This window comes from Nomia melanderi, chromosome 5 (assembly GCF_051020985.1).
Source record: "Nomia melanderi isolate GNS246 chromosome 5, iyNomMela1, whole genome shotgun sequence".
In the NCBI taxonomy this organism is placed as follows: domain Eukaryota; kingdom Metazoa; phylum Arthropoda; class Insecta; order Hymenoptera; family Halictidae; genus Nomia; species Nomia melanderi.
Window position 1 is genome coordinate 3,025,591 of NC_135003.1, and position 26,612 is coordinate 3,052,202.

The 26,612-nt window shown below is 38.1% G+C and overlaps 1 protein-coding gene across 1 annotated transcript in view; it reads right to left on the minus strand.

Moving 5' to 3' along the window:
- LOC116424797 (agrin) overlaps positions 1 to 26,612 on the minus strand; it is a 631,033-nt gene that overhangs the window by 488,915 nt on the left and 115,506 nt on the right. The window contains exon 2 of the mRNA XM_031971677.2: positions 12,070 to 13,596. Within this exon, the coding sequence (XP_031827537.2) occupies positions 12,070 to 13,408 (1,339 nt within the window). The 5' untranslated portion in view covers positions 13,409 to 13,596. The remainder of the gene's footprint in view (positions 1 to 12,069; positions 13,597 to 26,612) is intronic.

The following is a 26,612-nucleotide window of genomic DNA, read 5'->3' on the forward strand; positions in this document are numbered from 1 at the left end:
GAGAGAGAGAGAGAGAGAGAGAGAGAGAGAATATAGGAAAAGTATAACTTAAAATATAGGAAAAGAAACAGAGAAAGAAAGCAAAAAGAAATAAAAGAAAGAGAGAAGAGTAGACTGTAAAGGAAAGAGTTAGCGGGATTTATCGGTCCCGGACTTATTAACTCCTACGGCGAAGTTAACATTAATCTTGACTCGAACTCGGTAACTCGCGAACAATCCCGATCGCGACCGATTGCTGCGACCTTTTCCCCATTGGTTCCCTCTCCCGCTGGTCCTCGTTCCACCATTTCGCCGTAGAATTCGCCGAGAATTCTTTGGGAGACCGATGGAACCCTATCTTTTCTGGAGAACTTTCATTGTCCTTTTCCAGCTTTCACTGGCCCGCGAACCAATGCAAGAGCTCTGGCGTTCGGCGTACTTCGACAATCTCGGGATGGATGTAGTCCGGTGCGTGGCTCCGCGGATATAATGTGTGCGCGCGAATTCGCGAACCATTCGGTCGCTCCGCGAGGGAATTTTGCGCAAAACAATAAGAAACTTCTCGCCAAGAGCTTCAGTTCCTGGGGGATGGTAGAAAGAAAGATGGTGTAGATCGTGTTATCGAAGCAGCGTAACTATTCGCGAGGAACCGTATCACTGTAGCGGCGCCAGAATTCGGAAGTTTCGGCGAGCTAGGATACGATGCGAGAAGCTGGAAATCGCGGGCAACGCTGTATCCTGTGAATTCGTTCCGAGTAATAAATAGGTAAGACGAGTCGGTTGAATAATTATTCTTGGAGAAGTTTCGGGGAATTATTTCTGAAAGCAATTATTCTGGCTTATACGGCGAATGTAAATAATGTATACTATAGGTAATATACTATTTTAAGGTTTTGTAAACAGTTTAATTTATATGACTATTTTTATTTATACCTTGTGAAGTATATCATATAAAAGAGTAGAACATTTTTTTCCGAAGAACGTGATTGTACACACAGCGGATGACTCATCTGAATATATGGAGAAATTCAAACTTTACACTAAACTTAAGGAAAACCAGTTATAGATACTTAGCTATGAAAGGAAATGCTAGCAAAAATAAATAATGGCCATGCAAAAGATACGAAAACAGTCTTTGAGTTACTTTATATTCATACTTCCCAATGCACCCCTTTAAAAGTGAACCATTAACCTGTCAACGCCACAGTACATACAATATAGCACTTTTACTTACTAAAACAAATTCCGCGTAAATCACAGCGGACAATCATTTAATTCCCATCACTGTTATTCTTATTATATTCTCTATTTAATACGTTAAGTACCATGTCGATCCCTCACACATCATTTATTTTCGGCAGCTATCTGTATATCCACGCAAAGTGGTAAGCAAACTTAAAACACCCTTGGACCGTTGAGGGTTAACATGATCCAACCCTCGCACGAAACTCGATGAGTCTCACCTACCCCAAGGAATATCGAGTAGCACCACCAAGACCCCTTTAGGCCAAACATTCATCTCGCGGCTGGATTCGCGCCGTTCCAAAGGGGGCCCGGGTTTTCCGGCCGCGGCGAAAACACTTAGCAGCCCAGGCAATTTCGAGTGGTTACGGCACGTTAATCGTTGCTGGCGCACTGGCAACAAATTTAGCAGCCGCGGACGCACGCGCACCCCTCGATTCTCCTCCGCGACGCCCGTTTTATAAAACGCGGCCGCGATTCGCTAAGGCGCGAAACGGCCGCGTTCGCAATTTATCCCGGCGACCGAGGGATCCAATTTCATCCGTCGTCGTGTCTGGCTCCCTACCTCGCCCCTGAGCACCCTCGCCTCGCCCCCTCGTTCGGTATTCTCCTCTCGCGGCACCGGAACACGTCGGTGCCGAGTTAACGTCGCCCGACGGCTCACGGCGGAACGCGCGCCCGTTAACGCCGGCATCGCTGCCCGGATATAGTTTCCTTGCCGGCTGACACGTAAGGAAAGGGATTGACGACCGAAAACGGGAAATTCGAGCTCCGTGGGGCCCGCTTCCCGCGGATCCCCGGTAACGCGGGACCCGCGCGATGATTAATGGACGCTTACCGACACGGATTTTTCGGGAGTTCGAAAACCGTTTGGCTTTGTGTTTCATGCCATTTTCACAGGTTTGAAGGATTGCCAATGGGTGATGTCTTTTCGTAGAATGTATTAACACATTCGAGACGAAGTATACATTCTGTATGCATTTTCTAATTAATAAGCTGAGTTGCTTATAGTATGTGTAATGATCTTGAACTGCAGATATCAGTTAATAGTGAGAAAGTAGCTTGCTTTACTAGTTAGTAGGGTAAGTTGGAAGTGTTCATAAATGAAAACTTGTATTGGTTTTAAGATAAAACTTTGAGAAGGGTAACTTATAATCAAGATCGTCGGAATTAGAAGAAATGAACAGTAATGGTAAAACTGATGATTTCAGGTCAGCTCCTGGGAACCTTCTTTCAAAAAAGTCCCAACAGTATTTGTTGACTTTTTCAGGACAAATCTATTAGTGACAGCAAACTGTCATAGCTAGAATAGAAAGTTTCGAACGAGTTACTTATTTATTCAAATAGGACAAGATCTGTACACAGTTTTCTTCTTCTTTTCTAATTGATAATCTAATTGGTTCAGATGTAAATCTAAGGTGAAAGAGGTTACACAGGTGTTATTTAAAATATTATTTACAACTGGTGACATTACTTTAAAATTATTAATAAGTTGATAATAGTGATAGTGATTAACGAAAGTTATTCAATTCTCTAATGATACTGTAATGCTTGTCAGTGATTTCTATCAAAATCAGTTGCTGTAGGTTATTTAAATTAATGATACTCTATATTATGAAAATTTCAGCGTCATAGTTTTATATTAATCTCTGATCAGATTAAAAGATTTGATAAAAGAGTCTATAATGGTACCATATAATGTCGACTGTAGTTATATGCAATGGAAATAAAAACATTTTATTTAAATAAATTTGTACCCGGTATAAATGAAAAAGAATTCATTTATATAGTAATTTATTTAATTTATTGTTTACTAATTATCTACAATCTCTCTATTATTATCTACTCGTTATTTTACGACAAGATTAATATTATTGAAATCGAAATATTCAAAAATAATAGTTGCTTAGGGAGAAACGGAAGCTCTGAGCCTGAAAAGTACCGATAAATCTCCGGTATAATGAAGACAAACAGAAGCGCGCGATAATCCATGCGAATCAATATAGAGAGGACTCCGAGATTATCCGTGTTATCTAACCCGAGCTACTCTGATCTGTGTTGATTCGAGCGATCTCGGTGTCAGCAACTTCGAGTCTCCCGACAGCGTTCCACTGTATAAACTTCAATGACTGTCATAGCTAACGTTGTGCCATGACATATCACGTTCCCTAGGAATGGCGACATTTATTGCAATGCTCACGCTGGCATCGTCAAGCGGATTTCAATTATTTCATTACACAACATGTTCCTCTTTAAATGTTTTCTAGAATTGTCTATTTGTTAATTATTTTCCTGTACAGGATAATTCAATGAAAGGATTGAATTAGTAATTGGTAAATTATTTTGTCATTGTAGTTATATATAAGTAAATATTTAAAAAACTACATAAAATTTAATATTTCAGCGACATACGAAACGCAGTAATAAAAAATAAGTACCTACTTCAATTGTGCTACAATGTAATAGCGGTAATATAATAATTATATATTATTAATATTATTGATTTATAATAATAACATATTGTATAATATTATTAATGTATAATAATAATAATAATAATAATAATAATAATAATAATAATAATAATAATGACGAGTACTATAGAATTGATCAATTTATACAAATATTCATATTATCCAAAGTAAATAAAAACGCCTCAATAAATACCAATTTTTTTCTGTTTCGATACCACTTTTACTTATCCAAAGTGATCAAATATCCGTAAATTATTATATTACCAAAACTATTTATATACTTTTCTACTCCACAATAGAGCTACTGCAGACAACAAATTTAAAAATATCTAATAAAAAGTAAATTGAAACTCGATCATTTCAGGAACATAGCGTGTTACAAAAACAGAACTGTACCCAACCGTCCTAACTAATTTAAATTATCCCCAATATAAATTTCATTAATCTTCCATTGCTCCTTAACCCCTTGCCTTATGATTTATTTCTTAACTATGACCGATACAACTACTTTATCGTTAATGATTTGCTGGAAAAGAAAAAATTCTGATGCCCATTTCATGTCTACATGTACTCCAAAGATTAACAGTTGATAACAGAAAAGTAACATTTAATTTGTATTTAGAAACAAGAAATAACACTTAGCTTTCTCAAACTCAGTTTGAAATTTTCGTCACGAGTCTAACACGATATTGTAAGTCAAGGGGTTATTCCATTTTTCCACTTACTGCCCCACAGATCGGTTCGCGGCATTATTTACGCATCGCTTAGTAGAAAATACGTTCAACGTGACACCGCGTCACGCACAAAAGAAGAAAAGAAAATAAAAGGACGAGGCGGGAGCATTATCCGCGTGAATCATCCGAAGAGCAATTACAAGGTCGTCGAGCAAGGCTGATCCTGTTAAAATCCGTTTACCCGGCGTCTCGTAAACCGTTGTCCCCGGGCGATATAGGAAGTTCGACGATCCTCCCGTGGTATTAAAGCTGCGTACACACCAGCCGTTGTCGCATGCCGCGGCAAAGTCCGTTGTAATTGATGTGGAACAAACGCGGGACCGAGTTTACTAGGGTCGTAGCGGGCCGGATAAGGAGCGGATGAGATATTTCCGGCCTTAATATGATCGGCGACGCCCTTAATCTCGAAAACCCCGAGACCAACCCGAAGCTTGCAGCGCTGCGAGCAAGGTTGCACGAGAATGAGGACGAAACGGCGGAATCGGGGGAAACGTTCATAAAGGCAGATGCGAACACGTGCCTTACATACTAAATCCTCGTCCCACGCCAAAGAACCCGCACTCTGCATGGCTCACAAGCCCGTGTTGCTCTATATAGAACGTTCCGGTTAAGGTGTTGAAAGTTAACCGCTTCAAACTTATTAGCTGCGCTGATGAGCGACTCACCATTCTTTGGGGATGCTCGTAGTTCGAATTAAACCCTCCGCGAGCTACTGGTTTTAGCACTTCATTATGTTTTTGTGGTAGTTCTCCGGCTCGAAATGAGATTATTTGTACTTTCAGTAGTTTTGCTTCTTTCATTTGTGTAGTTATCTGATTGGCAAGAGCAAAACATTTTTATCCTTTGTTTTAGTATTGATGAGTGTGTTGCTCTTGAATGAAGGAATTATAAGATTTTTGTTTATGCAGTTATCCGACGAGAGTACAGTATGTCCATTCTTTTGTTTAATAAAAGTGAATTTATTTAAGAATTGTTGAGGGGTTATGTGAAATAAAATAATACACGCGTAGAGTATATCAGAGTAATAGTTATATTTATACAAAGATATTAAACGGTGAAGAAACTATTGGTAGAAATCGGTGGTTACAAGACGGGCGCAGAGTTAGAACTAAGTAAATAAAAAACTGCCACGACAGTACATGCATCTATACCTAGAGTACTCGCAGGCCCCAGACCCTAATTAACCAATCACTGCAAGGATGTGGGGTTTTCCAAAAAACGGTACAAGCATGGTCAATGCTTTAACTTCAACAAGAATAATAAATTTACTTTAAGAATTATTATTTAAGAATAATAGCGGTATTGTAACACTATTCTTTTATTTATATAATTACCCAGTTAATGAGAGCAAAACTTTATTTTTATTATACGAAAGATGAATTTGTTATTTTTGATTGAAGGAATTGTAATATCTTTAATATGAGATTTTTTAAATAAATTCCGCAGATAGTAGATTAAATGTTTTTAATTTCGCCGACACGTGTGGCCAGATGATATTGATTAAAATTCTGCATCAAAATTGCATTTTCTGAAACCTGACGACATCGATTTCCCGCGACGTTTCTTCACCGGACAAGATTTAAAGAAAATATAAGGAAATTCTTTTTCAAAGGACCATCGAGAAATCGTGAATCGAGTGTCCGATTTTGTTGACAGTTTGTAGTAGAGGCGAAACCGTTGAATCATCCCGAGTTCTGATATTGCTCGTTGCTGGGCAGCACGCCGCAAAGTGGCGAGATAAAATTTATACCTCGTCATGCAACGGTATTGCCTATCTGTGGCACGTATCAACTCGTAACACAAATCTTCCTCTGTTCAACGATATACGATTCATTTCGGTCCAATTCGTCAATGTCTAGCCATCCTTGTTGTGCTAACGGGATGTTTGTCGAGTGTGTTACGCGGAATGGCAACGCCATTAATCAGACCACGTTATGAATTGTTGAGATTTCTTTTTTTTTCTCATTTGAAATGCAACCGACTCGGTGGCGTTCCATAATTTTTCCTTGCAACAGCTGTTATAATCTTCTTGATTCGTATCTCGGCTGATTTACTGTTGATACATTCGCAGGTAATAATGATACGAATGGAAATTTTGTTCGAGCAGATTCCGGAAAAGATGGAGCTGCTTTTGTACATTTTAATGGAACACATCTTTTAATGAAGTAAATCGAAAAGGAAATGACTTTTGTACATGTTTTAAATTGCAATTTATTTATTCTGTTAATTTCAGCCGAACGCACTATTATTAGGTCTCGTTAAATTTTTAGAATATTTGAACAGTAATAAAGAAACTTGATGCAGAGATTACAGTGTTATTTTATTTATAAAATTGTGCATGGTAGTCACAGACATATTTAATCACATTTATTGCTTAGATAATACTTCTGTTTCCATGAGTTGCAAATTATAACTAAAATTTTTCTTCTTTCTCAAATGATTCTAATTTTTTCACCCTTAACTTTATACGAAGAAGTACAGATTATCCATAAAGAAATTATTCACTGCCTAAAACTGCCAACTTAAATGTTCGTAAGATCAAAACTAAATTTATGTATTTACTTCTTTTTTCGTAATACTGCTTATAAATATAAGAACGAGGTAACCGCATCATTTAGCAATCTTTAATACGAAATTCCCGGCCGGATTTTAGTAAAGACCCATCGCACTCAACCAGTTAAAACAATCAATTTTTCGAACCTAAATAAACAATCCCCCTCAGCACATCCATCGAACAGCAATCCTAATATCAAAATCCCGCAATCCTCTCTGCACAGCTCCCCGTTGATCCTTTTCCTTTTATTTCTCCGTTGGTCAAAATCTCAACCGTCTCACCCCTTCCCCATCCAGGTTACACGCCCACGCAAGGGCCGGTATTTCGACAAACGTCGAACAGAAACAAGGAAAGGGAGCAACGGGCACGAAGAAGCGAAAGCGAACGGAAAAAAATAGAAGGGTCCGAAAGAGGCAAATTTTTCGGTGAAAAGGGACTCGCGTTTCACGTGGCGTACGTCATCGCGCATGCACATTCTCCCGTGCGATTTCCGGTCTCGCCCGATATCAGCGGTGTGCTTCGTTGAACGATGGCCCCTCACAATGAACAGAGAAGGCCGCGCGCGGCCGTCTATCCGCGGCTGAAAAATATCAAGGCCGTAACGGGGTCCCGTTCCTATGGTATTCCGAGTGGCTGCATTTGGCAGCGGTCGACAGGGGGCGTTTGAGCGATTCGGTTTATTTTCGGGTCAAGTTTTCGCCCGACCGCTTCGCAATCAACCGCCGCATTGTCCATCGGACAATACATTCGCTGCGACGGACTGGCGTCCACGTAGGAATTCGACGAGCAGCTCACGCCCGCATCCTTGCAACGCGTCCCTATCCCCGCTTCATCGTACGAGCGACAAGTCGTATTTTCACCGGGATTTTCGGAAATTCGATTTAACTGGCGTCGAGCCGTTTCCCGCCACCAATGACCACCTGATCCTCAACGATTGATATTATCAGGCTCTTGGAAGATTTTGAGAAAGACTCTCTGTGTTTTTTATCACCGTTAGAACTACACGTACCGACAGTTTGTATATACCTATACTTACTGTGCCGAGTTAAATAATTAGTTATGAAATAAAGGAAAACAAGGTAAACGATAAATTTTTTTATTAGAAATAGAAACAGAAGAAAAAACAAACATTGAATTTTGAATTAAATTTTAAAACCTGTCATTCGATCGGTCACGCTACATTTAGTGTTAAATTTAGCTGACGCAATCTTTTTAGTAAAAAGAACTCATCATCTTAGCGGTGTCTCAGACAAATGAAATTTTGTTGAATGTATGAGATACGAAAAGGTTAAGAGAGCAAAATGTTGATTTTTGCTAATATTTGTCTGCTTGAAGTGTCAACATCTATTCTATAATATTTAAAAAATAATTTCAATTGGATTAGACTTTAGTGTGTGTTTATTTGGCAGTCAACGTGTTAATGATGTTTGGAAATTATTGAACTCAGGGAAAGCAGTCCCTGGAAGGCACTTTTTGGCTAAAATCATGTCACAACTGTATTACCTTTCGTTTGTAACGACTTTATAGTTTCGGAATTGAGTCTTTGAGAGAATACTATTACAAAAAGGTATAAATCGTTCTATCAAATGACCGGTCGTGGTAGGTAAGACAGACTACAAATTTTTCTCAGAAAATAAACAATAAAAAAAGAAGTGAATATTGAAAAATATATTATACGTATATTTGAGGAAAAGTTGTTAAGTTTAAAGGCGATTCAATTACGTTGTATATAGGAAATTCTAATCGAAATTTGGAAACGGTCATTTGACCGGTCGTGGTAGGAATAGTGTTAACTACGGTGACACTGATAAAAGAATTATTACTGTAAATAGAACCGTTTCTCTTTTAATGGCCAGGAAACTCTAGAAACGAGATTTCTCCACCTATTATCTTACGGATTCAGTTATACCATCAGATTTATACGTTAACGATTTCCGGTACTCGAAATCAATTACTTGAATTAATCCGGTGATTCGTTGAGCCTGATAATAAAGACAGAATCCGTCTTTAATCGCGAAGAAAAGCTTAACAACTTGGTAAACGGGAGTAATTGGATCCTTACGTAAGAGCGTCGTTGTGCTTACGCGAATATAAGCGTAATTGAATTCTCGATTGAAATGCGGAACGTCACTCGTAAACAGCGAATTGGTTGCTTCAAAACGAGCCAGTTTATATTCCCCGGGAGAGCTGAGCAGGATGGCGGCCTCTAAACGCGTCGCAATCTCATGAACGACTGAGCAAAGATCTTCAATGATTTCCTGAGAAAGCAGACTCACCCGCTATGATTCCCTATATTACTCTTTCGCCATTTGGTATGCCGAGTACGCGGGCGCGCTACGACCATCTCCAGTTCTGTGGTAGACAATACTTGTTCCCATATACGCGTTACCATTAAGAAGTCAAATTAAATTCACTTAAAAAGTTTCGTCCGATCTGAGTTCCCTTCCTCGATGTAGTAGGAACGCACTTATGTAATCATGGAGAATAGAATCTCAAGTCTGCAGAGAATTTTCCTAAATATCGTAAGCAAGTTCTTAATGCAGTATGTACAATGTAAAATTTGTTTCTTGTCAGTGGTGGATGTGAATGGGTGGACAATTGCAATTTCATTTTGATAGTTTCTCGTATTTATGGGAATGTTCACTGCAACCATTTTTGTATGTTTGATGTAAAAGCTTATTAATTCGAGAATCTTTTTATTTCAAGTTTAATATAGACGAAGCAAAGAAATATTCACTTTTTCATTATTATGGTTTAAATAAAAATCAATTGTAGAACAATGTAATAAGTGTTTGTTAAATAAAAGAAACTATAACCTTTTCAGAAGATCACTATTATCAATTTCTTTCAAACCAACGTTACTGACAACATTCAAAGAAACAAGTTTCTAAATTACGTCTAACTTTCTTCAAAGTTATAAACATGTAAATTTTCTAAAAAATATACATCGACAGTGAACATAAAATGAATCTTTATAAAAATAATTATTGAAGAGCTCACATGGCAAGAGTTTAATCAACTGTAATATTCAACCTTGCCCAATGATTCTATAATCTTAAAGAAATCAAAGAAACACATCACTTAAACAGGAAAAGCTGCAAAGATAATTATAAAAGTATTTTCAACTCAATGCTTCAGCTTTATGAAAACAAATATCTCAAAGAACCAACAAAGGTGTTTAGAAAAACACATTTAACACATAGTGTCTTTATATGGTAATTTCAGTTTTTTAAAAGTCCTACCAAACTCTCGAAATATGTAAAATTGCACCGCAGTTTCGCAGAATATTTCGTACACAGCGCGAAGCTCCGAACGCGTCTGTTAACGGTTCCAAGCGAAACGAATTCCCAAGGTACACGTCACTTTCGTCCACCTCGATCCTTTAAACCCTATTCTTCCATTTACCGACCGCATTGTAATTCCGACCGATCAGTTTCGACCGTGGTAAGTCCCTACGTGTCAGGAATGTCAAGTTCGACACATAAAATTGGCCAATGCGGCGCGGAGACAGTAACCGTTCTCGGCTTAACGTATCGTCAGCACGTGTACGGGGACATCGGCGTCGGCAACGTCTTCGGAATCGGCCATTATCATGGCAGTCACATGAACGATCGTAAATAATTGGTATCGGATGCTCATTAACTAAATGGCCCTCCCGGAATCGCACGGACGCGGTCGAAGAAGAAAATGACGGTGAACGAGAAAACGAACACTGGCTAGACGTATCATCCAGCCGGATACTCGGGCTGCAACTTCACTAATTCCGTATCCTCCTAACAAAGCTTCTTAAGTAGCAACCATTCGTTTCTACGTGAAACGTGACTCATAACTTTTAACGGGCTCTATCAGTGCCGTGACGAACGCACAGCTTGAAGGGAGAAGTTTAATTCGAATAAACATCCTTTTGTTTTCTTGAAACCGACCGCTTTAACTTGGATGTGCGCTTTACAGATTACGTTGTTTATCTGAATCTGTTTGCATTCTGCACTGCTGTCATTTTGTCTATTAGCACAATCACTTAGGTTTGCTACTGTTCGGTCTTGTGTAGTGAGTCGGGTCTCTTTGTTTTTAACTTGGCATGAATTGGTAAATATCAAGTAGTAACATTGTTTGATTTTAATAACTATACCTTAAGTAAATTCGGACTTTCTCTTTGTGATTTGGAAATGGTATTATTGAAAATACTTTTGATTGTTAGTAATATTATAATGTGCTTGTAAAGAAACTAAAAATGTCACCTTCTCATTACATTTTCTATATATCACTTAATTATATGAAGAATTTCGTATTGTATGTATAAAATCTGTAGTATCTGCAATCACAAATTATTTGAGATTTTGCGGCCCTGTTTACGGTTCAATGAATTTTTCGGTTCTAACTACAGCGACCAGATCAATGAGTTTCGAGGGCTTTCCATTGCACCCTGAGTACACTTTTTCCGAAGACAGGGTACTAGACGAAAATTCGGTGCCCGGAAAACTTCTCCGGTAACTCCGCACGAGACCACTTGACCTGAGTTATATTAATTGTCGCTGAGATTGATTAATTTGGAGTTTAAAGACAAAATGTCTAAGGGGGGTAAAACTGATCTCGTAAATGCCAATTTTGATAAAAGTTATATGAAAGATAATTTTTTAAGGATTGATTAATACGCATAATTATTTAAATTATATAATAAAGTATGATAATATAATAAATGGTACTTTTTTAGTCATTTCTTTTTGCAAATATTAATTGGTTTCTATACAACTTCGCGTACGTAATAGGAGATGCATATTTCTGAAAATTTTACGTTGATGTGCAAGATTACTTATAGACAGAGAAGCACAAAAGTGGAACAAAACAATGGAAACACTTGAAGAGTTCCTGCACCAAAGGTATCAGAAAAATCTCACTAAACATTCCTAAACATTCCCAGGAGCATTTAAACTACATTAAATTTTAGTAGTGGTCTCAGGCGATATTAATAAGGAATTTTCTCAATACACAAAACCTTTCCATTATTATGTTCAGCTTCTACATATTCAATCCCTAAAACTCTAAAAACCTACCAGTAACATCTAGAAAGATATAAGAAAAGACTCACAGTTCAGGTATAAAAGGATTCCAGAGACGAAAACGAAGACAACAAAGAGCAAGAGCAACAGCAGCAACAGTATAGTCGGCCTGCACCAAGGGCTTCCAGTCATTTCGGTCTGCCTGCCATCCTTGGCTCGTTTCTGATCCACCACGCTCGACTCACCGCTGACATTAACAACAACCCCTTTATACGGATACTGAGGCGTTTTCTTCTCAGCCAGGAAACCGTGATCATCCTCGGGATCAGAATAAACACCGTACGACTCGAAATTATTCTTCCTGTACCCGTTCATCTTCTCAGCGTTGGTCTCCTCCTGATCTTGCGTCTTCCTCGCGTAACCGGCCGCGGACGACGTGGAGCCCAACTCTCCAATCTTCAACGTCTGATCGTACGATTTATCCGGATATCTCGACGAAGACGTGGAGCAATCATATTTAGCCCGTTCGTAGCTCTTCGAGCTGGTCAGCTCGAACTTGGTGTCATAGTTCTTGCCAGCGGTGTCGTACGGTTGCTCCTCGTACTCGTACGATCTCGGCTCGTAGGACTTGCCTGTCTCGTACCTGGGCAACGTGCCGTACATCTTGTTGACGGAGTGGTACTTGCTCTCGTATTTGCGCGCAGCTAGATCCTGCTGGGCGGCGCAAGACAATTCATAAGCCGAGTCGTGCGTCTTCACGCCGGACTCGTAGCCCTTCGAGGCAGACGTGGCGGCGGCGGCGGCGGGCTCGTACACTTTCCCGGAGTGATGGTGATGATGATCCTTCTTCGGCTCGAGTTTCAGCGTTTCCTCCGCATATCTGGACGCGTACTCGTAATCGGTCAAATCTCGAGAATACCGCCTGGCAGGCTCCTGGAGCTCCGCGGGGTAAGTCCTGGTGAGCTTTTGGGCATCGCTCCTCTCGTAGGGCGCGTCCAGGTCCGACTCCTGATACGTCCTCTGATCCCCGCGGCGATCGTACCTCAACCCGTCTTCCGGATAAATTCTGTTATCGTATCGGTCAATATCCTCCCTGTCATACGGGTTTCGCTCGTAGCTCCTGTATCCCCTGGACTGATCGTGGTAGCCGGTCTGCTCGTACGAGGACAGACCGCTGCCCGGCTGGGGATCCTGATAAGGCTTCGTGTCTTGGTACTCGAGGTACCGGGAGGACCTGCGCTCGCTACCATAGTCCATCGAGCCCTCAACCACGTTCGGCAGTTTGCTGCTTAAATTCTCACCGGTTCCGGTGGACAGCGCCTGACAGGTCTCCGCATGCTCGACCAAGTTCGGCAGCCGCGATAACGAGCTACCTGGAGTGTTCTCGGTCAGGTCCAGCTTCAAACCGTTGCTGCTCGTCCTGCGCATCTTCGGTAATTCGCATGATCGATCCCCGTAGAGATGAACGACCAACGACGGCCGTCTACTCGTTCACCTCGGATCAGGAGACGCGGCGTGGATCGCGCCACAAGTTTGTCGATTCGCCTTACGGTGGCGGATTGATCATTTCGGGGACGGTTAGTGGGCAGTTGTTAGTTCGGCGGGCGAGTACCGATCTGGAAAGAAGAGAAGAGAGAGAGGGTTAGTCGAATGTTATTCGTGTTAGTTGGATGGAATGGCCGGAGGTTGTTTAAAGTAGGTATTTGAATTATTAAAAAGTTTACTTTAGAAGAATTTTAAGCGATTAAAAGTGCTTTTAATTCAGGGCTTGAATTTTCATAGGTTTATTCAAAACTTCATTTGGGTTGGTTGATTCGAATTCGTAAGCGTTTTCTTGGAGGATCGTGGAAATTAATTTGTTAGTGATGTTAATTCAGATACATTTCGATATTGTCTATATTACACAGATTTATTAGACTTTTCTTAACGGTAAAATAATTTTATTATTGCTGATTTGTAAAAATTGTCATTTTCAAAACTTGAACACTTTTCGAATGCTGATTTTCTAGATTATTCACTTCAAAGCAATTCATTTCTCCACAAATTGACTAACTGTTTAAGAACACAAAAATCTCATATACAAATTCTTAAACTTTTTACAAAATTATTTCCAACGTATCTTACAAGCAAGTATCTTACAGCATTATCTTCCGTTAGAACTTTAAACCAGCAGATTAGTAGATATCGACAAGGTTCTAAAAAAAGAGCGTAATATGAAATAGTCAGCAAAGTTTTCATTTTTAAAATAAATTCTATCAACTAAAAGGTCTTCACTTTTACTCGAGCGAAACGCTGCAACGAAATGAATTCGTGAAATTTCACGAACAGTGAACAGTACAGAACAATTTCACGCGCAGGAAAGTATGAGCACTGTTTCAGCTGAAATTCCAGAAATTCCATAACCGTGTTGGAAACCTTGGTCAATGTAACATCGACGTTTTTTAATTAGAGCTCTGCATTCCGGTGCTGCGTGCCTAAGACGATTTCCCAGGCTCCAACCGCGCGTTCATCTGTAGCCGGTTATCGATATATGTATCTCAATACAGTGAGTTCGGAGCCGCAATATTCTGTAAGCGCTCCTCGAGACTGCGATTACAGCCGTATGCTCGGCACCTCACGAATGGTCGATATAACAATGACGACGATAATACTCGATCGTGCGTGACCGAAATGCAACGCTCGTTGCGGCCGACGATAATACCAGTCCCTGAATTCACGTGCGCCGACTAAATTTCAAGGGAAAGCGAGGCCGTACATGTCAAATAAAATTAACATTTCGATCCGTTCTACGCCCATGTACCGCCCTTTCTCGAGGAAACGGCCATTTTCTTTCATAACGGATTGTAACACTTCACACCCAAATGGAAAGCCTGGATATTACAAATTTAAATTAGTGCACTCGAAACTTGACAGCATTCCGTTTAATATATCGTAGAACTTATATCTAAAATTTAGTTTTATTAAAGCGTGTAAAATATACGTGAGGTAGCTTTAATTGTTTTAATTTCGGCTTGTTTGATCTGCATACATTTTTAATAAATGAATATTGAAGGTTGTATTAGCAAACTTACTTGCGAATGGAAATATGGGAGAAATATTTTTGGCGATTTATCGTTATTATGAGAGTATAAATGATGTGGGTTTTAAACTACACTGATTATACTTTTTAACTATAAAATTGAAGAAAAATTTCAATAGGTACTTAAGTAGCTGAAACGTGTCAAATTTTTTGTATACCAGTAAGTACTTAAAATAAAAGGAAACGTGATAGTCGGAACTTCCTCAAAACCACACTTCCTTCTTAAGCTCTGAAATGTTTTCTGAGATATATTCTTTATAATTCTATTTTCAACAAGAAATTGAACAAAAGAAATTTTTAAAAATTTTAATTGAATTAGTAATCGATACGTTTAATGTAATCCTTATTCACTGATTAAATTTGCTCGATAATTTCCAGACTCCAATAATGCAAATCAATTACCATTTAGAGTTTATAATACGACGACAATAGATGTAATAATCGGAATGGTAATGAATTGATTATTCACTGAAATAGAATAGCAAACTAACGTCGATATGGCTTTTAAACTATACAATATCTAATTTAATTGCATAAACATAAATTATATTTAAAAATAATACATTATTGTCTGCATGTACATTTGTCGCAATAAAGACGAAGTTTCGTACTAAAACCGTATAATTCCTTTAATAAATCCTTGCATTTACTTTCTTTAAAAACAGTGAGTTTCATTAAACAGAATTTTGAATTCTTTCATTGAAAAGAATAGACAAAGTGTCCTACTTGTATTGAGACTTAATTTTCCTAGAAAAATATATTCGTACAAAAAGCGTCATTCCAGGACTTCGAATTTTATTAACAGCAGATTCAACAAAGAAAAATTGGTGAAGAAAAATATGAATAAAACTTATTACATTGCTGTTGCTTTTTTCTTTAAAGAAAAACACCATCTATTATTATCAATCATTTTTATATATTTTTTTAATGAAAAGAAATACAAATGAAATTCGTTATACCTTTACGACCATTTATCATGGTAACAAGTTTGTAATGTAATTTACATTCTCATGTACCAACTAATAAGAAAATTTTGCACAAATTTACAGAAACATTCACAACTGTATATTACCTATTCGTTGACTTATTTACGCCCATAAAATTGTCAATGTTTGATACTCTCAATCGATAACGGAGTGTCGAGGTATAGTTTGAACGCTTTCGTATCGAGAATACGGGAAAGCTGGTAGCCCTTTGTCCGATCGATAATTAAGTAAGCATGATTGCGGGGAAACAACAAAATGTCACACGGCCAGAAGTTTCGGCCGGTGCCGCCCGGCAAGAATATCGCTTCCCTGTCGTTGCGAAACTTCTCGAGCAGTGTACAATGAGTGCTTCGCAAACAGTGCCCCGCTAGAATGGCGTTTATCTTTCATTCGTACGTATCTTACGTGAAATCCGCGCTTTTCATTAATATATAATGCCGTAATCTAGGCCGTGAGGCACGGCCGGCGCGGTGGCGTTCGCCGATAAAACGAAACTTTCTTCTTTGACGTAATTGAAAATCTTCGCCGTTCGAGCGATTACTCGGAAGTTAAGGGAATTTTCCAATCGGGATCGCTTTGGTCCGTGTTCATCTAATGATGAAACAAAGTGGGGCCTGCAACTTTTTATAAAATAATGGATTTTCGCGGACACTGTGATTGATTAATTTATTTATTTATTCATTCGCAGTTAATAAAGTCATTTTATTGCAATGAATACATATCAGAATTCATTACAAACTTTCATGAATAACAATTGTAAGGAACATTGAGGAATTAATAAACCATCAATAAACTATAAAGCGTAAGAAAGGAAAAAAAAATTATTTAATAAGAATCTTGAACTAACTATACAATGTATAATATACGACGTGTACTTACTGTTAGTAAAACTAGAGTACAGAGATGACATGAAATTTCAGATGAGGTTATTAAAAAATTCGTGAAGTTCAGTTTATGAATTTATCAGTGTGCTTGATTTAATATTTGGTACATACTGGATTTTATTGAAACCAGTCCCCAAGTGAAAAAGTTAATTTTGCTTTTGCCACAATCAGGTAAGGTACGTTAATGAAGAATGGCCAGTGTTCGAACTCTTTGAATGAAACACTCATGTACACAGACTGGAATACTGTGTATTGGAGGAATACAATTATTATGTAGTGAGAATAATACAGCATTGTATTCTGTTACATTCAACGTTTCTTTCGTGGAAAATAAAACATATATATAGAGATGAATGTATAAAAGGTCTTAAGTTTACAACAATGGAATGTTTCTATTGTATATTGTACTTTTCAACACCAATAAATCTACGAACGATTGATAGTTCGTTTATAAGTGAAATTATTATTCGTTGCTGGGGATTTCAAATTCTAACGTTTAATATGGAAGAAGAAATAAGTAAAATTTCGTCTAAAATTCCGAAAATGAACAAGCCTTTGATTCTCCGTAATTTTCGAAAAATCCTTTCTCTTGTTTTTCCGCGGTCGAACGATGTCAGCAAAATTGCAAACATCACCGATAATTAACGAAAACGATTTCCAAATTCAATGTCCAGGACCCAATCGGCAGTAACTATATTCTTACTAACTATCCCGTACAACGAGGTTACCATACCTTTAATATCCTGTAACTTTCGACTAACCTCTTCCTTAATCTATTCCAGCTTAAACGCGGTACAAGTTACAGAGGTCGATAAGTGATCAAACGTCGGGATCCACGCGACAAGCATAACTATGTACGTGGAGCAGCCGCGCCGCGAAGGTGGGCGAGACCGATCAGTGATCGATCGGCATTACCATGCCGGTCGGCGTTCCCTCGTAAAATGTTCGCCGGCGACTAAACTGTAGTAATAAGTACGACAAGGGCTCAAAGGAGATTGCCGTTTCGCATGCAAATATGATTAGTTCCGGAGCGTAACTTCATTTGCGTATATTAAAAGCGCAGATAGCTCACTTTATGCAAACGACGACAGGATGGGCGTGGTGAGGGATCCGGCGACGAGAACAAGGGAGGGAATGGAAAGCGGGCTGGAATGTTTTGCTGGGGAATCGTGAAAAAGCCGCGCCGCGGCGCCACGACGCAATGGATGGAGGAAAAATGGTCGTCGGCCAGGATGGGATCGGGATAAAGGCAACGATGTTTCCTGGATCCTGATTGCCGGTCGTTATGTGACCTGAACGGTCGTTCCCAGCGACCCCTTGGCCAACAGTCGACGGTTCACTCGCAAAAAAGATGCTCGTAATTACGAGTCACCTCGTTATGACAACACACCCGGCTAAAAATGGAATATTCACGCTCTTTTCAAACGGTGTCGCGCTGCCACGCGACTACTCGAATAACGCTGTCCCTCTTCTTCCTTTTCGGTCGACCTTTGAATTCGTTTCAACCGGAACCTCGGGAGAACTTTCTTTTTCCGCGCTGTGTTACGGAATTATTTAATTAACATTGTTTCCTTTTTTAGTTTTTGGAGCATCGTTCAATGGTCATGAATATAATTGTTAGGTTTGTTTGCACAGTTAACGAAATGCTTTACTGAATTCTTTGTACGTTGATTTTGTAGTTTCCTTACTGATTGTGCTATTGTGCTTTGAATATGGGACATGTAAAACTCTTGTTTAGAATATTTTAGAATTAATTTACTAAATTTTTAGAAATCTTAATAAATGAACCAAATACTCTAAATGTAATTAACCTAAGAATACCTGAACAAATGCAAGAAAAAAGGGTAATAATAATTATACAATGGTTTTTTATATGGCTACATTAAACATGAATATGGAAAATACAATAAACTATAAGATGTAGTTAATAATACTTTTATTTTAGTCCAAACATAATAAAAACATTGACCCCTTGCCCTACGATTTAATTTCCCAGTTGCACTTGTTACAACTGTATATCGTTAATAACACATCAGTAAATCAAAAAATTCCATGCTCTTCTACATCTAGATTTTTTTCTAAATCATACAAATTGTTAACAAGAAAAATGTCATTTGAACTCAGAAAAACTGAATGACATTTATATTTGTTAAACGGTATTAGAAATCTTCGTCACGAGTCTTACACGACATTGTAAGGCAAGGGGTTAAAACAAAGTAAACTTCTGTTTAACTCCAATGTAACTACCTTCCACTAAAACAAGATTGTATTCTACATAAAAATTCAGCACTCAGCAATAATGAAACAACAACAACGACAGTGATACTTATGCATAATGTGAAACAAAAACGAGAGGCGATCGAATTTAACATGAACGCAGGACTATTTCGGCGGACGGTCGTCTCGGCACGCGAAGTTTCGCGAGACAAAGGACATGGAGCGTAACATTAATCCAAACGGTAATCTCTCTGGTTGTCAGTTTTTGTCATTCGCCGCAGTTCCCGAGGGTATGTACCTTGTTTCCGTCAGCATCCGGCAATTATTGCCGCAGAGGAACGTCGTGTCGGGCGTGCGGCAACTATTCCGCGGCCGTGTTTTCGGATTAGTAACGTCGCTCGGCGTGTGCACACCAACGAATGTCGGCCGCGGGAAACTATTTTCTGTAATGAAGCGCCGTTAAAACTTTCCCGATATTCCACGGACACCTCGGTGATTCCGGGCCGGCCGAATACGACCGAAACGGCCAGCCCGTCTCGATCGCCAGATATTCCAAAACTGCGCGGCCGAATATTCGCCTTCCTCCTCTGGGTAATAATTGCATCTTGGTATGCTGCAGGTATTCGTCGAGTCGTCAGGATTATGCGACCACTCGCCCAATTTTCCTGGACCCGCTGCTGCTTCGGAAACCGATATGCCTTTGTCTGGTCGGACCGTTGATCATTCGACCACGTTTACATTATGGATTGACTAGGATTCTTGTTAATGTTTGGGAACATTTTCCTTTTGTATTAATTTTCAAATTTTGTAAGCTCTTTGTACGAATGTTTTAATTATTGTAGAATATGTGGATTATATATGTAGATAAACTTTTTGTAAAAAACAACTTTTATGGGACTTGGTGGTCTCATGATAGTTAAACCGTCATGAACGTTGATTGAAGTGAATAGGTAGTAACGAACAAACGATCACTGTCTCTGTTTTTAAGTACTGTGTCGTTTTATGGTTACTATTCTTCAAGATTGGTTTTTAGTGCGAAATACTATAATAAAAAGGTAAATTGAAAATATAGACGGTTGCTTGAAAAAGTTAACTTCGAAATTGCAAGCCAAAGAACTTATGAAGTAGAATATGTGTAAACACAGATTTTTATTGTAGTAGCACATGTACTGGTCAATTTTTAAATTCCATTATTTAAGGAAAAATGTATAATATAAACAAATTCTATTTGATATTTTCAATTTATTTCTCCACCTAGAATCCTGACTTTTTCAGTTGAACCACAAATTCTGCGACATATGTCAGATAATCTCGACAAGTTTATCCATCCAGGTTAGTAGAACACATCCGTTACCGATCAAGCAAATCCAATAGAACCGCGTACCCTATGCAAGTGTACAAGTAGAATATATTCGAATTGCACGTTCAATACAGTGAAACCGGATGAAGCCGTTCGTGACTAATCATACAAATAGGATGAGTTTGTTCCCAGCTACGCCGGTAGAATCGGTTCGCTTGTGATCAAGAACTGGAAAATCGTTTGTCATTGGACACGTAGAACCGTACCGTTAGAGCTACTGGAAAATCAACTAATCCCGAGAACAGACAAGAGAGGGAATTAAAAAATCTCTGATTTTCCTTTTAGTTATCACACAATTTTTCTGTTAATGCTTGCTTGTTAACGTTTGCACGTTTGCGTTACATCAAAAAGTTCTAGATTCGAAGGATTGCATTTTAGCAATAAAAGGATAAGATTATGAGTTGCAATACAAGTTAAAGTTACTAGTTATTAAGAAATTCAGACCTCGCGCAGATTCAAAACTAAAAGTAAAAGGATATCTTCTAGGATATCAAAAACTATAATTTACTTCGCTATTTTTCCGATTAACAAAATTTTTACGTTCTCTAGCGAGTGTATTGTTACAGAATACTTTTTTTCGAAATACCATCTATTCGAATATTCAATAACTAAATAAAGTTGCATCGAGAAACAGAACAAACCGAAAATGATCCTACGATTCCTCTCCACTATATCGCTTTTAACGCATTTTTTCGGAAATGATGGATTTGAAATAGAAATATTAGTAACTACGTAAATAAAATAATTGTTACTTTGTTCTTAACCGAACGAAATATTTAAATAATAATATACAAATGTTAAATTCCTTTTGCTTACAGCATATTCGGTTGCCATCGGGGATCGTCAAAAATGTATAGAAAAGAAGGTAGTTCAAAATAATGTTTAAATGATAATTTAAAAGAAAATGTAAAAACTATAAATATTCTAAAAACATTCTTAAAAATGACTCTATTGCCCGAGTTACGTAAAAACTACAAATATTCTCAAAAATAAACATTCTTAGAAATAGCCGATCATGCAAGTGTCGTAAATCCGGCCAGCATCAGCTAGAGCACCTTCATTTCGCATTACGTCTACAGAAGACTCTCGCAAAAATCCAAACTTCATATTCCGTGTCATGTTCGTAACTTCAACTGTAACCAGTAAGTCCATTCGTCGGGTTCTTTTCCTGAGCGTCGAGATTTCTTCGGCCATTTCCCGCTTTAACGCTCGATCCCGCGCATCTCGCACTGGCCGAACCCGAACACACCGGGCGTCGCATTAAACATTCAAAGGGACGGCAAAAAAGAAGATGCATTTGCATCCCGCGGTGCAACTGCGAACTCCCGGAAAAACATAAATAATTCAACAGTTTTTACGCGGCGCCGTGGACGGGGAGAGAGCAGGGGCAGCGCGGAGCCGGTGATTCGGGTCGGCAACGGAGAAGCGGAGTCGATCGGAGCGTGCCAAATTGTCAAATAAATGCATGAAAAATGCTTCCGCAAATGGCGGCGGACGTCAGGAAGAAGCGGTGGTTTTAAAACGGAATCTACGTTGGCCGCCTATGAAATTTCCATCGAAAATGACGCCTGCCGTTCGACTGTCTGACATTATTGAACTCGCGTGAGAATTTAGAAACGGGCAGTCGCGCGAGTCACATTTCCGGGTAAATGGTGATCGTGCCTATGTAGATAACATTTTCGTATACGAAGAAACTCACATTGAACAAAGAAACACACTGTGTACAGTGGGAAGATACGTTTATGTACGTACGACAATTTGCGAACGATTTTTGCTGAAAACGTTGAAACATATCGCATTGTTTCTGCACGCGGGAAAGATAATGATGAAGTCAGTGAATTGTACGGATACTTGACATGATTTCGAATCTGTGGGCGGTTATATGTTTTCCACTTTTAATTTATAAGAATTTGTATCTTCCTTTAATATTATGAATTGTTTCCGTATTTGAATAAAAGCGGAGAAAGTATAAAATTAAGAAAGCAATTCGTATTGTTATTAAAGAAAACGTATAATATAGTATTTTTGCTTAATTTCACATTCGAAAACAGTTGAATTTCAATCTTGACCTAGTACGTGTGTATTAATAAAAAATTATTCATTTTCATGTTCACTATCTATCATTTCTACTTATAGTAAGTATGGATATATTTGCAATAAAATGAATTTTCAACATCTATTTAATCAAAAATGAAGCATTACCTTCTTCTAGTGTTGCAGTACGTTTCGAGTACACCTTGTATGCTTACTTAACACTAGGTTTATAGAAAGCATCAATTTGACGTGTATCGAATTTTATAAACATTATTTGCTAAATGTTTAGGTCGATTTTGATTGATGCAATTTCACGAATACGCATTCCAATCATCTATCTTGCAACCTCTAATTTCCAAGTTTCACATGAACGGTTATCCATTTTGCTAGGAACAACAGAATAAATAGTAAATTAAAAATCCGTAAACCTAGTGTTAAAGACAATCAATCTTATTCTACTTAAGTATTAGGAGCCTAGATGTACTCTATACTTTTGCATGGTATCGACTTCTCAATCCAATGCTTCACTGAAAGGCATTCTACACAAGTAGATAACCTGCAGCTTTCCTGATCTACGAGGTTGCTAATACCATTTCTCTTGTTAACGACTATCCCTATACTACTCGTTGGATCAACCGTGCTCCCTGTACTACTTGTTTACATACAGCTGAAACCTATGCCCCTTGCCTGATCAGTGACGGTACCTATACCACTAAGATCCGTCATAAGGCGGATCTTACATCGCTTGTCTGCCAAAGACAAATCCGATACTACTTGTACAACCAAAGACTGCTCAGATGTTACTCGTCTACCTATAGACTGTCGCTAGGATGTTGTCATTCGACTACTTGGCTATTCATGAAGACAACTTCATTACTTGCTTGTACGTGCACTAGTTTATAGAGAATTCGATCCTAATTACTTCTCTAATCAGTAATGGCTTTTATACCACTTATGTTTCTTATAAATCAAATACTATATTGTTAGTTCACGTGAAACTAAGTGTATAATAATTCTCTAATTGTAGATCAACATAACTTGTCATGATATATCAATATAATAGTCTTCATTATGTTTGTATAGTTACTTTACTAATATACGAAGTTACTAAAATTTTGCTGCACTACTTGCCTTCGCCAGAAATTACGTCTACAGTATTTATATATTCATACATTATCAGTATATTACTTTTCTAAGCATATGCTGTCCATATATGACTAGCCTAATTACAGGCTTTCCTTATATTGTTTGGCTGACTATACATTGCATCTATACTACTTGTCTGATCATGGATTGTGTTAACGCTACTTCTTTAATCAAGTTTATACACATATTAAATTATTTTGTATCGTACCACTTATTTGATTATAAACTGTATTTGATACTACTTCTCTGATCATAAACTAAATACCACTTGTCTGACCAATGGCTATGCCTATACTACTTATTTAGTCCTACGATGCTCACACGCTACGATGAGCATTTCACCATTCGTGGAGCCATAATTTGGCATCCAGTCCGGCACATGTAGTTTATTTACACAGATAGTACCGATACTGCTTATTTGCAACGCACAATATAGTATTTAAATGTTTATGAACAATCTCATTTTTGTATATAACCGTGGACATTATTGATTTCGCTTTTTCAATCAATAAATGTTTCTCAAACATTTACCTTAAATATGAATTTACTCTTCCGAAATATTTAATTGAAAAAACTATTTACAATATTTCACTTTCCACACACTTTAGAAAACAATAGACACCGTTTTCATTGTTTGTCGTGCCTTCGGTAAAGTCAATCGAATAATTTCGCCACTTCTCGTTCACGACAGTGATGGAGGAAACATGTGGATGTAGCATAATAAAAGAGCAGGCACGCGCGTACACGGCACCGTACGTGAAAGCGTTTCGATGTTTGGCGAAACACTCGTTGAATTTTTATGGTAGCGCGTCAGCGCCACTTTAAGGCCGTCAAATATTTCACAATTGGACGTGTTGATGAAAAACGAAACGAAAAAAGAACTAGCTATCGGATAGCCGGCTCGCGAACGTATCGGCACGTGTCTGAGAAGATATTTAGCCGTCCGCTTTAACTCGACGGAACAGCTGCATTAATTGCTCACGGACAATGGAGGACGACTGGCCTGCTCGAAGAATGCGCTTCATTATCGAAACCCATTGTCACGCGTTGCAGTTGACACGGTAACTGCGAACGACGCGGACGTGCGAGTGTTTATGAAATTTGTCTGTCTGATTGCACGACGTCCAATTAAACTGATGAAAGAGCGGAGGAAATCAGCGAAAGAACTACTTTTAAACGGTATAAATTATATTCAATGGGAACAATAAATTTGTACCAAGTGAAGATCAATCGTTGACAGTAATCAAGCAAAATGTTAGAAATAATTAAAGGATTAAATTATTCAAACATTATTAAGAACATCTAAATAATTATGTACTCAGAGAACAAAAGTGTACGCGTACATTGTGAAATAACTTTATGTTCATGTCGGTATCGACCTTTCCGTTTTTGCAATAAAACTTCAAAATCGATAAAGCGACGAATACTTATGTTTAAAATAACCAAATTTCATAATTTTGAAATAACTTTCTAGTGATTAAAATATAGAATTTTTAAGTATTATAGTTATACCAATAATTAATGTTACATAAGGAAGTATGTTAAAATCTCAAATTAATTGACCATAAGTTTCGTATTTAGTAACATTATAAAATCCTATTCCGAGATAAATATTCATCTTCCAAACATTGCACCACGAACTATTAAGTGTAACACGACGAAAGAATTAAGTGTAACCCTATCGCGTCTTCGTTCGTAATTGAGACAGCAAACCGAGGAAAAACAAGAGTTCGCGAGGGTGCGGGCGGCGAAGAGCGAAAAGGAGAAGAGAGGAGGGAAGGCAGTTGGGGAAGGTGAAGCGCAGGTGAAATCGATTTTAGCCGGCTGGCGCACCGACCTATCGCACCAGTCTCGAAAGTTACGTATTAGGTGCTTCAACCGTAATAGGTACAATCAAACGTTAGGATTACGAGTGGAGCATTGACGGGGAGTTCGGGGCGCGGGGGAGGAACGAACGGAAAGGGTTGGCGCACAGTTTCAGTTTCAGGTGCATAAACGAGCGTGCAACTGTGCAAAAGCCCGCGCACCTACAACGACGTTAATGCCGGATCGTACGGTGAAATTTGAAAGATAAATGGGACGAAGTAAATTAAAAAGCACGCGTTGCCAGTTGAAAAATGACACTTTATGATTGTGCTTAAAATAGATAGGTAATATATAGTACAGTAGAATCTAGATTAATTGAGTTGCTATCCACTACGATACCGATTGTTTTTGTACCGATTGACTATTGTTTAAATTGGAACTTAATAATTCGAATTTATACATGTTTTCATAAAACATACATGTTAAATATAATAATATATATAATAATATATATAATAATAATATAATTCGAAAACATGTATAAATTCGAATTATTAAGTTCCAATTTAAATAATACTCAAAACAATATATATATATATGTTTTAGAAAATTTCTTCTTTAGGTTCTATTTATCTAGATTGTTAGTTGTCCAGTTATATCAGATAATCATTGAATGCACTCCTAAATTTATGTATTTAGTTAACATGTATTTTTCATTGAAGGAATTTTGACCTTAACTTTGAAAATTCTCAAGTTAGTTTCGTTTCCTCAAACTTCTTGTTAAGGAAACCTAAGTTTTAGTCACACTATGAAGAAAATAATGCTTTTAAACAATATCTCTATACGCTTTTTAAAATGAAATAAATGATAATCAGCAAATCGTTATATGAGTAATTATGTATGTCACTCGAATTATCTTCAAATTATCGAATAAAATTAATTTTACCCGATATTATGAAGCAATGACTAAAATAATTATATTTTATTAATTTCACATAATTATTACTCAATTCATCAAACTTCTGTCTCCAGAAAAAAGACACTGGAACCAATCAGTTACACGAATTTCATCTACTAACCCTTGAAACCAGGAATCATTAAAATCTTCTGGTCTGCGAAA